At 37.1% G+C, this 12,535-nt stretch overlaps 1 protein-coding gene across 2 annotated transcripts in view; it reads left to right on the plus strand.

Annotated features, from left to right (window-relative positions):
• LOC139969921 (uncharacterized) overlaps window positions 1–12,535 on the plus strand; it is a 74,081-nt gene that overhangs the window by 22,679 nt on the left and 38,867 nt on the right. For both annotated transcript variants that reach the window (XM_071975331.1, XM_071975332.1), the window contains exons 2-3: window positions 395–2,672; window positions 4,700–4,840. In XM_071975331.1, the coding sequence (XP_071831432.1) occupies window positions 426–2,672; window positions 4,700–4,840 (2,388 nt within the window). In that variant the 5' untranslated portion in view covers window positions 395–425. The remainder of the gene's footprint in view (window positions 1–394; window positions 2,673–4,699; window positions 4,841–12,535) is intronic.

Raw genomic sequence — 12,535 nt, forward strand, 5'->3', positions numbered from 1 at the left:
GATCTCAAACTTCACAGAGTTTTGGAAATGCACAAAAAACAGTATACAAAATCAACTTCTCTGCGTACGTCCACAACAATCCAACAATCAAATTCAGGCATGGTTATTTATCATGATGATAGTACTAGGTAAGGTACATGACTTGACCACATGTATAAAAAGTTAAGTAATACTTTTGGATTGGAATACATGCCTTGTTAAACTCTCCGAAGTGTACATCCATTTATGGAACTGCCCAGTAGTCATACCATACAGTATCTTTGGTTCCAAACCTCATAACTTTCGAATCTGGTTATCTTTATGTCCTTCGCTTATTTTACTGTTTCTTTGAATGTTTGCTAATCAATAGTGCCATATCATTAATGACCTTTAAAATCTCTTTGAATCTTCGCAGAGTCGGCTGATTTTGGGTCCACTTCTGAGACATGACCACACCACAGAATTATCCAGCTTCAGCCCCTTCTAAAAAGCCACCAGCCGTTCCACCGAAACCTGTGTTTGAAACCTCGGAGCCAGCAGAAGACCAAATTGTACAGAATGGCGGATTTCACAAGAAGCTGGAGATCTTTGAGCGCATCGCACAATCAAACCAAGTGGAAACGGAAAAGGACAAAGAAACAGACTACAAGCAGGCGACCAATCAAACTAGGACTATCAGAAGGAGGACAAAAACTAAAGACAAGGAGAACAAAAATTATGAAAGGCTAAATGTAAGTCCAGTGAGGCGTCGGCCATCCAACCCTACCCCTGATCTTGCTCCCTGGGATAGTGTCAGGGGTAAGAGACGAGTCGAGTCCGATCCAGATCAGACCCTCATCATCAGAGATACCGATGAGGAAGCCGAAGTGTTTGTTTCAGAGGTCAGAATGCGCAAGGGTTCGGATGGCAGCAACAGCCACCAAGGATCAAAACTTGGTAAGGAAAAACCGGCACCCCCTCCTAAGAAATCCTACTTGATCAAGTATGGAACACCTAATACGGCAGCAGCAGGACGTACATTGTCATTGGAAAATGAGTCTGGTGAGGCTGCTAAGGCTGTGCAATCAAGACGGTCATCGGATGGACATGAGAATCTACATGCTAAGTCTGGCCAGTATAATGTAAATACAAAAACCCTCAGTCATTCAAGGACAGAAGATGTCGGCATGCCTCGAGAGAAATTTGTGAAGACAGAAAAGGGGCCTAAGCCAGCAGTACAGGCCAAACCAAAATTAGCTCCTAGAGCTGTTAGTCAGGCAGTCAATTCAAACAGAATCTCAGTTCTTGATATGATTGGAAACTTTGAAAACAAAAGTAATACCAGGACCCTGGGCAGGGTAACAAAAAAGAAAGCAAAGGGGTCAGAACTTGGAATGGTGCCAGGGCTTGGGATGGGACCGGGGTTTGGGATGGGACCAGGGTTCGGGGCAAGGAGTAACGGAGACGTTCAGCGAGATCAGACAAAACCAGCAGTTCTTTCTAGGAGGCTCTCTCGAAGCCTGGGAAACATCAGTGAGATTGCAACCTCTACTGTGGATGTGAAATCTGTGATTGCTAATAGATTGAAATTACATCCTAAGGAAAAAAGTCAAACCTCTTTTGAGAGTGTGTTAGAGGAGAGAAAGTTAGATGAAGGAAGTACAGGACATGTAACATTTGGTGGTATTCCTCCAAGGCTTGATTCCAAGCCACCACCAGAGGTCAATCCCCCTCCTCCAAGGATAAAGCCAACCCCCTTAAAATATACCAAATCAGATATTTCAGCACCTTATGATAGTTGGGATTCGACAAAAGACGTGACTGGCCAAGTGAAAAAAGCTCTTAAACCTCCCAAAAAGGAGCGTGAAGTATCTTATGACAGCTCAAACTCATTAGGAAATTTAGACAGTCAAGATAAGGTACCTATTAATCCTCCCAAGTCAGAACCGCCTGTGACCTATGACCGCTGGAGTGCACCAACCTCAAATGGAGAAGATAAGGTACCTCCTCTCCAGCCTCTCAAGAAAGATACGTCAGTCAGCTACGATAGTTGGACATCTTCACTAAACTCGAACGATAATGAGAAAGAATTAGCTAAACCTTCAACAACAGGTGCTCAAGTAACCTATGATACCTGGAAAGATACATCTCACTCCAGTGATCAAGGAAGGATAGTAGTCCTAACAGACAAAATAGAAAATTCAAGTCCACCTCCAATGTATGACCCTCCGAAAGTTATCTTAAGGAATAAAAACAGGCAATCCCTTCCACGTAGCCATAGGATCAATCGAAAGGTATCTGTGGACAAGCCAGGGTACGCACCCCCGTTACCCCCGCCTGGAACCATCGGAGAATACAAGACACCGTTGAGTTCAATGCATAACAGGAATTCGGTGTGCGAGCTGCCTATGAAACCCCAACTCAGACAGAACTCCAGGCCCAAGTCTGATACAAGTTTCATTAGTGGTACCTCTATCTATGCAATGCCAGGGGTGGACCCCAATGGGGGGGCCTTTGGAAGCCCCAGACATAAATACCATGTGCTGGAAAATCACAACTCTTTACCTATTGAATCGATGGCCATATTTGGAACGAGAATGACGTCTAAGACTGTGGAAGATGAAGGTGGTTATACTATCCCAGGGAGTCATAACTGGGGCGTATACAGCACCCCGGTGATTGATAAAGTTACGGTTCCTCCAACATTGGATCAGGTACAATGAATAACTCCTGTTGGTAACATTGTAACAATAATAACAACATTGACTATGTAGGTGTATGCTATAGATCTTATATAACAAAAGTGTTTCAAAGGTCATCTGTAAGGTCATTCAAAGATCATCAAAGGTCATCTGTATTGGTCCCAAATTTGCTACAAAGTAAAATAATGGTCACACATGGTCAAACTTTCAACAAGCTTTTTACTTCCATGTTTAATTTTGTTTTTTAACTCTCTGAAAACGGTTTGTTTGTCTTATGTTGCTCTCCTCAATGTATGTAATTCGGAGATACAGAACCAAGTTTGGAAACGATCTTTGAAAACATTTTAAGCGGGCTAACATTCAGGGCCAATTCTGAGGAACTTTTAGTGGTAGTGAAATATAAACATGTCCTTTGCTGTCATTCATAGAAGCGTAATTCAGTGAAGTTTCGTAGAATAGTGGATATTTTCAAAATCAAGGCAAGAAGCACACTTTAAGTCTCATTACGTGTTTGCCAAATTTAAACTTTGACTTCTCCAGCTTACTGCACTAAAAACTCAGTGTAAATGACACCATTCTATGCAATATCCATATCAATATTCATTATTTTTATTGAGTTATCTGTTGTTAAACATCTTCTACAAACTTCAATCAAAATTTGCAAGCCCCGCCGAACAGATCATGCGCTTATCAAATCTCTCTGGTTTGTTTACATCCGTTACATCCGTTCACTTTCGTGGCTAGCCTGTGGTATGTTCATTTTCTTGAATAGTATCTTTCTTTCGGTCTTACCGATGTAGCTTGTGAAATTGTGTCATTTCCTTCCATTGCAATGAATAAACAGGTGTTTTCAGACGTTTCCTCAGTGGAATTCGGTATTAAGTGGATGATACGAGTATACAGTATATACATGTAGGTTACATTTGTGTATTTGAACATGCTGATATGGGCGGTCGCAGTGATTTTATGGTAAATCGTGCACACCATAAGGGCAACAGAAAATAATTTCTTTCTTTTGATTTCGACAGCTTTTCTCCATTAAACCCACCTGGTCAGAGTGCATTTATAAAAAGAAACATTGAATCTACTTCGGAAGTTTGTCTTCCGAAATTCATCAGCACACTTGTATTGAGACTTTATAATCAAAACAAGAGAGTTGCAAACTGCATAGCTACCTGAAAACCTAATCTTTAGATTGTTATTGATTTAGCTTCAAAAGTGAAGTTTTTAAAGATATCCTATTACTACTCGACATGTTTACAACTACTTCAGGATAAGAAAGTGATTAGGGGGCTTGTGTTGTCATCAAGGCAAATCATCTGTTTTGCTTGTTTCCTTTTATAATTCATCTGAGCTGATATGTCCTTGAAATGTGATATTTTTAGATTTATTGCAAACTTTCTCCAGCAGTGGCTGTGTACCAACACAATTTCAAAGTTCACAAATATATAAATGTATTTGCAAGTTTTGATTATAACTTTGCCAAAGGCTCAGATACATGATTTTGATAACAGCTGCCCGATTAGGTCACAGCAGACTCAAAGCAGGACTGATTTGTAGCAAGTTTTGCTGGTTTCTATCTGAAAATTTCTTCTAAGGTTGTGTGAATTTAGCAGAACATTTATGCAATAGGTGTTTGTCCCTTAGATGAACTCCAGGATAGTGTTTTGCTTGATCCAGACCACCAGGCAGACCTTACATACATCAGTCCTGTTACAAGCAAACATATAGTCTGGAGCAAACATATAGTCTGGAGCAAACATATAGTCTGGAGCAAACAAGCAAACACATAGTTAGAGTGGAAGCATGGCCTGCGACAGTCTGACATATCAGTCCCTGCATTCCAAGCAAAACATAAAGTCATGAAAAAATTACAAGATGGAAAAAGCCTTATGTTTTAGCACTGTTACAAGCAAAACACAGTCAAGAGAAAACTATGGCTTTGATCTGTTCATGAAGACATCTGCCCATTCTATTCTGACTTAGCATTTCCTGATTAGCTTTATTTTCTGTTATTTTTTGTGTATATTTTTTAACAGCTACCCCAGTCCAGCCATTCAGATAACCATCCTAGATCAAATAACAATGCTGTTCCACCTGGTATCCATGGTTACACGGAACCTACCATGCCAGAGGGTCCAGCTACTCAAAATCAGAGACAATTCAAGCCCTTAAATAAGGTGAGTAATCCCATCCACATCTTGAAGTGATCCGTCAACTCAAGTTTTTATTTCAGTTTAAACATTTTTGTCCGTAAATTAGTAAAATGAGAATTTAATTTTCACCGGCAACCCTTGAGACAAGTGTACTTGAACAAGTCTTACAGATGATCAAGAAGTCAGGTGGAAAAACGACCGTCCTGATTTGGGGAACATTTCTGTCAAAATGTCGGGTGACTTTCTTTATTTTGGGAGAAAAGTTTCTAGATGTCTGAACTCTTCTCTTTAGCTGAGCTGCAACATTTTCAGACATTTAGATGTTTTCCATCCTTTTGGTTTGTGAGGAGACAGGTGAGGTTGGTAAATTCCAAGCCCAATCATACTGTTGGTATAAATTCCAAGCCCAGGTAGTGTTGGTGTAAATGCAAAGCCCAGGTAGTCTTGGTGTAAATTCCAAGCTCAGGTAGTGTTGGTTTTAAATTCCAAGCCCAGGTAGCCTTGGTATAAATTCCAAGGCCGGTAGTGTAAATTCCAAGACCAGGTAGTCTTGGTGTAAATTCCAAGGCAAAGTATAGTGTTGGTGTAAATTCCAAGCCGAGGTATATTGTTGGTGTAAATGCTAAGCCCAGGTAGTCTTGGTGTAAATTCCAAGCCCAGGTAGTCTTGGTGTAAATTCCAAGCCCAGATAGTGTCAGTTTTAAAAACCAACTCCTGAAATGTATATCAATGAGGATGAAAAAGAAATACTGTACATTTTTATCATATAAAAGACATAGCTGTACTGTATTGTGCATATATTCCACACATAAATGATTGTTTAACTAACACAACAACTCTATGGTGTGCAGTAAGATATCTAGGGAGATGGAGCCGTTCATCCCACACGTGAAACCGAATTTAAAATACAGCATTTATTTCACTCTTCTCTTCCATGTCCTCAAACAACATATGCACTCAAATCTATGTTAGCCTACCCAAGCTGGTACATTTTGTCACTCCCCCCCCCCTAACCCAGTGACCCATTATCAGGTCAACTTCCACTTCCTGTTCTTTCCATATCTACCATTCTGCACCTGTCCAATCAAATCTCTTTTCGAATATCACTGGTTTCATTCGGTGTTGTATTTCTTTGGATCCACAGAAGTTTACTTTTCGTTGATCGTAAATACAGTACGCATACCAGACGAGCTATGTGGTAACTAGGCTATTCTAGGCTTGTAGTGTCTGCAATGGGCAATAATACAAAATGTTTCTGGACTTTTTCAAGGTCCATCCCCCTGTAAGCTATCAATAAACTATCAATAAACATGTTCCAAATCATATCAATATGAACAGTAATAAGTGAGCACTGCTCTTATATATCAATGTTAGGTATACATAAATATGCATCAATGTTAGGACTCAAGTCCCTTACAATGATAAGCATATATAGATGCACTTAATTCTTTTAGAGTATGACTTCTGCACGTTACTGTCTTAAACTTAGCATTGCCAATTTTCTTAATGATTTTATTGAAAATATTGGCCTACAATTTTTTTTTTTTTTTTAAATAACAAAACCCCATAAATTTTGGGAATTCAGAACTTACTGAATTTTGAAATATGACTGTTGTACTATCCCCACTATATTGTAAAATTTATAACTTCACATCTCTTTCACTTCACTGCCATGTACAACATCAATAACAAAGTACTTAAAGATTGATTTTTCCTTGGTGATTACTCATTTCTGAAAGTCTCTCTGCCAGGCTATAAAATTTGAGTCTATGATATTAACTATTAATATGTCTTAGTCATACTTGCATCAATTTTTGCTACAAAAGAATTGTTTTCTTCCAGAAAATGATAACTGACTAGATCATTCATGTGTGTTACATTGTGATTCTCATTAGATAGACTTTAATGCCTTCCCGACAGGCATGCAATATGTAGATACTGCATTCACACCGTTGACAATAATTGGTTCTTTGGTATCTCGTCCTTCCGTCTATAGCAACTGTGAAAGTCAGTGTTGTCCCAGTCTCCCCAACATTTGTTTTAGATTGAATCACTGGGGACTGTATGATATACAGTATGTTTGTGAGGAGAGTAATGTATGTTTCTCAATGTCGTCCTGGTCTCCATAGCGTCTTGCAGATACAGTAACGGAGATAGATTAAGAGATCAGTAAGCCTCCTTCTCTTTGTTTTTGGCTCAGTAAAACCATGTGACATACATTAATCTCTTGATAAAGTCTCTCACACTCTTAAGACAATTATGACTTGTTGCGTGAAAGGAATTTTGATGTTAGAGACACTTACAGTAGTACACAACACTGCTATCTGTGGAGGTTGTATTTCTTGATCAGTTTTATGTTTTTTATTTTTATAGAATTGACCTTTAATATTGGAGGCTCATTATGGAGAGTTGCTGACTTACCAGGCCTAGCAAGTAGACCTTAGGTCAGTTCTTCATAAGCAATGAAAAATCAATAAAAATCATAATACTTTTATGGCCCCCAAGACATCTTTACCACACATTTACAAAGCTCCCCAAGACAATATGATGTGAAATGTCATCAACTGGAATTCATCTTGTTGATGAAATATCTATATGTTTGAATAATTCAAATTGCAATTTGATACTAATAATTAGAAGTGGAAGTCAATTTTGATTTATCCTTAAAATAAGCATTTCAAACTAAGCTTATGTTTTTTCAAGTGGAAATACCTTTGATTAAGTGGATTTACTGCAGAAAATAACTTGCACTCTTTTCTTTGTTCTTCTGTTTTGTTGGAAGATGACATGTCAACATTCAGCTCTGAGTCAGTCTTTAACTGGATTTATTACTGTATGTGTGTGATGTCATATTATTACTGTATGTATGTGTGATGTCATCATATTACAGTATGTGTGTGATGTCATCATATTACAGTATGTGTGTGTGTGTGTGTGTGTGATGTCATCATTTATTACTGTCTGTGTGTGATATGTCATCATTTATTAATGTATGTGTGTGATGTCATCATATATTAATATACTATATTTATGTGATGTCATCATATTACAGTAAGTGTGTGATGTCATCATTTATTACTGTATACATGTGTGTGTGTGTGATGTCATCATTTATTACTGTGTGTGTGTGATATGTCATCATTTATTAATTCATATATTACTATATTTATGTGATGTCATCATATATTACTATATTTATGTGATGTCATCATATTACAGTATGTGTGTGATGTCATCATTTATTACTGTCTGTGTGTTATATGTCATCATTTATTAATGTATGTGTGTGATGTCATCATATATTACTATATTTATGTGATGTCGTCATAGTACAGTATGTGTGTGATGTCATCATTTATTACTGTATGTGTGTGAGATGTCATCATTTATTACTGTGTGTGTGACGTCATCATTTATTACTGTATATGTGTGATGTCATTATTTATTACTATATATGTGTGATGTCATCATATTACAGTATGTGTGTGATGTCATCATTTATTAAGTATGTGTGTGAGATGTCATCATTTATTACTGTATATGTGTGATGTCATTATTTATTACTGTATGTGTTTGATATCATCATTTATTAAGTACTGTATGTGTGATGTCATCATAAGAGCTCAGTATGATATTCCTGCAGTCAATTTGTTGCCAGGTAACAAATTGAAAACTCTTCATTTTGTAAGAGCAATTATCATAAATGAAAATTAAAAATATCCAAACGTGACCTCTAATATCAATGGATTAATTTCTTTGCAAATTAATACCCTTTAAAAATGTGACTCAAAAGGCATTGGGCGCTTATTTATTTCTAGAATAGAATGTAAACTTAGATCCATTGATATATGACAGTATATATCTCTCTGTATGGTAGTCTGGCTTATCTGTCCTTCCAAATAATCATCCTGTCTCAAAGTTATTCATGAAGGTAAGTGGCCGTGAAATGCCATCTGGCTCTTAGATATATATATATGGCAGTGTCACAGTTGGCTTGCTGCATTGCAGAGAGCCAAGCTCATTTATGTAAATTGGTGCATAATACCCAAGGGTCGTAGTAGAAATTTTGCAAAACAAAATTAACCTATTTTCTGCAAACCATTAAAGGTTTCACTGTTGATAATGAAATACATCGTTTGGGCTTGTACAGAAGAGCAGTTCTCTGAAATTGAGGTTTGAATATAAAGGCAAGGTTAGCTTGTTTACAGTTGTTATAGCAACTGCTATCACCTTTGCGCTATGCATGGTTCTAAGTCATTCATACAGGTTCTCAGTACAGCTTGTTAGTTTACACAATTACATGTTTTTCATAGCAACATGCTTAGACTACACATGAAAGTATTGTGACCAGAATATTGCTGTTGGAGGGTCATGCCAAAAAATATGCTAGAAAGTCGAAAAGTGGTCACTGATATTCAAACTGTATCAAGAATTTCTCTGCCAACATCAAAGTACTTTAAACTCATGTAAGTATTTACTCTATTAGTTTAATTACCCGCAAATAATTATCTGCGAAGAATTTAAAAGATCTGAACCTTTAACCAGAAAGGAAAGTAATGTTCAATGAATTTCAGCTATTTCTAGCAAAAAGAGAAGAAGGTAAAGAAAAGAAAAATACATATTAGTTTTACAGTTTTGGGATAGTTCTGAAAGTGGAATAGTTTTCTACAACTTCTTTTGTTGCTATAGAATTACTTTCATTCCCAGGTTACTTTCTAAATGCTGCAGATTTTCTCAATTAATTTTCTATGAGGGCCAGAGAGAGATACAGTCATTAGAGGAAGGAAAACAGAGGACCAGAGAAGTCTATCTTTGGAGTAATTAACAGGAGAGGGCTAATAGGTTGGATCACAGAGGGTCATAATCAGTGCAGGATTTACAGTGGGGCACATGAGGGCCCAGGCCCGGCCCCCCCTCATTTAGGGGCCCCCACATTTGGTTGTCCAACAAAATGGAGGCATAAGATGCCTTTCCGTCCGTCCGTCGATTGTCAACATGTAAATTATGGAACTTTGTTCCAACTCCACACTGAAAAAAGGTGTCTTTCCATAAATACATGGGGCCTATAAGTATGCATGGTCTTTGTTCTATGGCATTTGCGTAGGACACCACAAGCCCCATAAATACAGTGTTTACAAATGTAAATTCTGTCGGTTTGCACAAAACAAATTGACGTTCTAGCTATCAACCATCGATCATGTGATTCCTACAAAACGGAATATTGATTCCTGTAGGGGCATTAGAAAAAACAAAAACAAAACTTACATATTAATTGTAACAAAAGTCAATTTCCAGAACATGAGATTTCAAATTGAAAATGTTTAGGTGCAACTTGCAAGGCCTGGGAAGTGCCATTTCCAGCAATCTGGGAAGCATTTTCTGCCATTTTGTGCATGCTACGCGCCAACCTATGGTGGCTCGCCGCTAAGATAGTGGGCCTAATTGTGAAACGGCCCCCAAACGATTCTGGCCCGGGCCTCCCACAAGCTAAATCCTGCCCTGGTTATGATAGCTAAATAGTACAATAGGTAATCCACTTACAACTGACCCATAAAAACAAGCCAAAGTAGTTTTAGTTCATTCTCTGCATGGGTTATTTCTGAAACCAATGCTTTTAATTGGTTTGGACACATCGCAGTAAGATTCACATTCAGTGTGTAGACTTGTGATGTATCAGTGTAGCATATAGCATGGCAATCACTCTGCACAGTTCAGTGTGCAGCTGTAATATCCAAACAAAGACTGCAAGGTTCCTTCCTCTTATCATAAAATGTCAGGTCTCTAAGCCAGTGATTGTGTGTAAACAAGAATAGCGCCCTCTAAAAACTCAATTTTGACACGGCTTGCCAACTAGGCAGGAAATATTCAAGTGTGTGTGATGGGGAATCGATACAAATCAAAACTATCCCATTTTTTTGTATCATACAAATTTGAAGATCCTTTCTACCAAATTAAAGTAAAAGAGATTAGTTCAGAGGAAAAAGGTTGTTTTGGGAGTATAAACCAGGAATTTTTCTAAGAATCCTGGTGAATATCATCATTTGGTTCCTGCATCCTGTTTAGACATATGTTCATTTGAGGGAATTCCCTGTATGATATGATGACTCTTATTTCTACCAGTTTCTATATATGATAAAATCAACTACTTTCATTTTCCAAACAATTTCATAACCGTAAACACTTTTTTACTGCCACTGTTATATGAGAGTGATCCATATGTGGAATGTGTCTGATCTTAGCCAAACAAGGTCACAGTTATTTATATATATATATATAGAATTACTGAATATTCATACATGACATTGTCAGATTCACTTTAAAGTGACTGTAAATAAAGTGATGCAAAAACAAGTTTTCTTTTGGCAAGGCAAATATTTAGGGGATTTAAGTCCAGTAGCCAGAGAGGACCAAGTTCCTGTCCTACAACCAAAATCGGGTCTGGTACATGACTGATTGAACTGTAAGAAAATATTCCCAAATAGGTAAAACAATAAATTCATGTCACCCCTCAATCACTTTGGGAATACTGAACTAAAACAAGAAAAAAACGTTGTAGCTAGGACTATGATCCAGCCAATGGGAGGTTAATAGACCAAAGCTGGTGAACTTCCTATAAATACCGAGAAACATCTCTCCTACAGTGTACATATCAGCAATCTTTGTTATTTTCTTACATTTTTACCACAAACAAATTTGCTTGTTGGACTACTAAAAAGCAATACCTGAGAAACCAGAACAATTCCTTAACAAATATTGCCCTGTTTTGTGATATTAAACTTACATCATTCCTCTCTTACATGTACCTTAAAACTAACATTGTAAATTCTGCCATCATTTCTTTTATAAAACATGTTTCCATCTTATTTTATTTACCAAATCTGTTATTATTGCTACATCACTATAATATCGGAAAACAAAAATGTCTTTGTCAACTGTCTTCAAAAACATTCCAAAGAGTGGAAAAGAACTAGTGTGGAAAATATTTCCAAACTTGCAGTGACCTATGACCTCATAGAAAGGTAATTCAATACAACTTTTTTATGAGATAATAACTATGGACATTTATCAGTCCCCTTTAACAATGTTTGACATATAGGATATCTTTAAAGGGTAACTGCTCTTATGAGATCTACATTTTCTATGCTGAGTAGTTCTTGAGAATTGTAGTGGCCTTAAAGGGAACCTGTTTGTCCATAACCTAGTGTCAAGCTGTGTAAAATCATAAATATAAATTAAAGGGACTTTCTGTGTTAATTTTGGTAAACTGTTGATGTTTATTCGATACTGCAAGATCCAGTAATATTTGCAGTTCATTATCATAGCCAGCCAGTTTTGGTTTCCAAAAGTTGAGTATAATGGTTGAAATTTCAGAGAATTTCTATTTTTTGCACTTTGTATAGATATAGCTAACCCTGATAAAGTCAAAGTTTCTAGGCAAGAAAATCTGATAAGCATCCTAAAAGGAATTCTTATGTTTGGTCAATTGCAATGTTATTAGGTTTGCTAAGTTTATTCAAAACTGACTGCTAAATTGATCCAAAACTCTACTTTATGTAACAGAGGAAGCCAGAAATATACAAGAGCCAAACATCTTTTCTTGAGATATAATTGCTCTTTGATTCATTGTTTGAATAATAACCTTTAAAGTTAGATAACAGTGTCTAAAGATAAGTATTTTAAATGCAGTCCACATCATCAGAGATTTTGGTTTTTGTCGAT

The sequence above is a fragment of the Apostichopus japonicus genome, chromosome 7, assembly GCF_037975245.1.
Source record: "Apostichopus japonicus isolate 1M-3 chromosome 7, ASM3797524v1, whole genome shotgun sequence".
NCBI lineage: Eukaryota > Metazoa > Echinodermata > Holothuroidea > Aspidochirotida > Stichopodidae > Apostichopus > Apostichopus japonicus.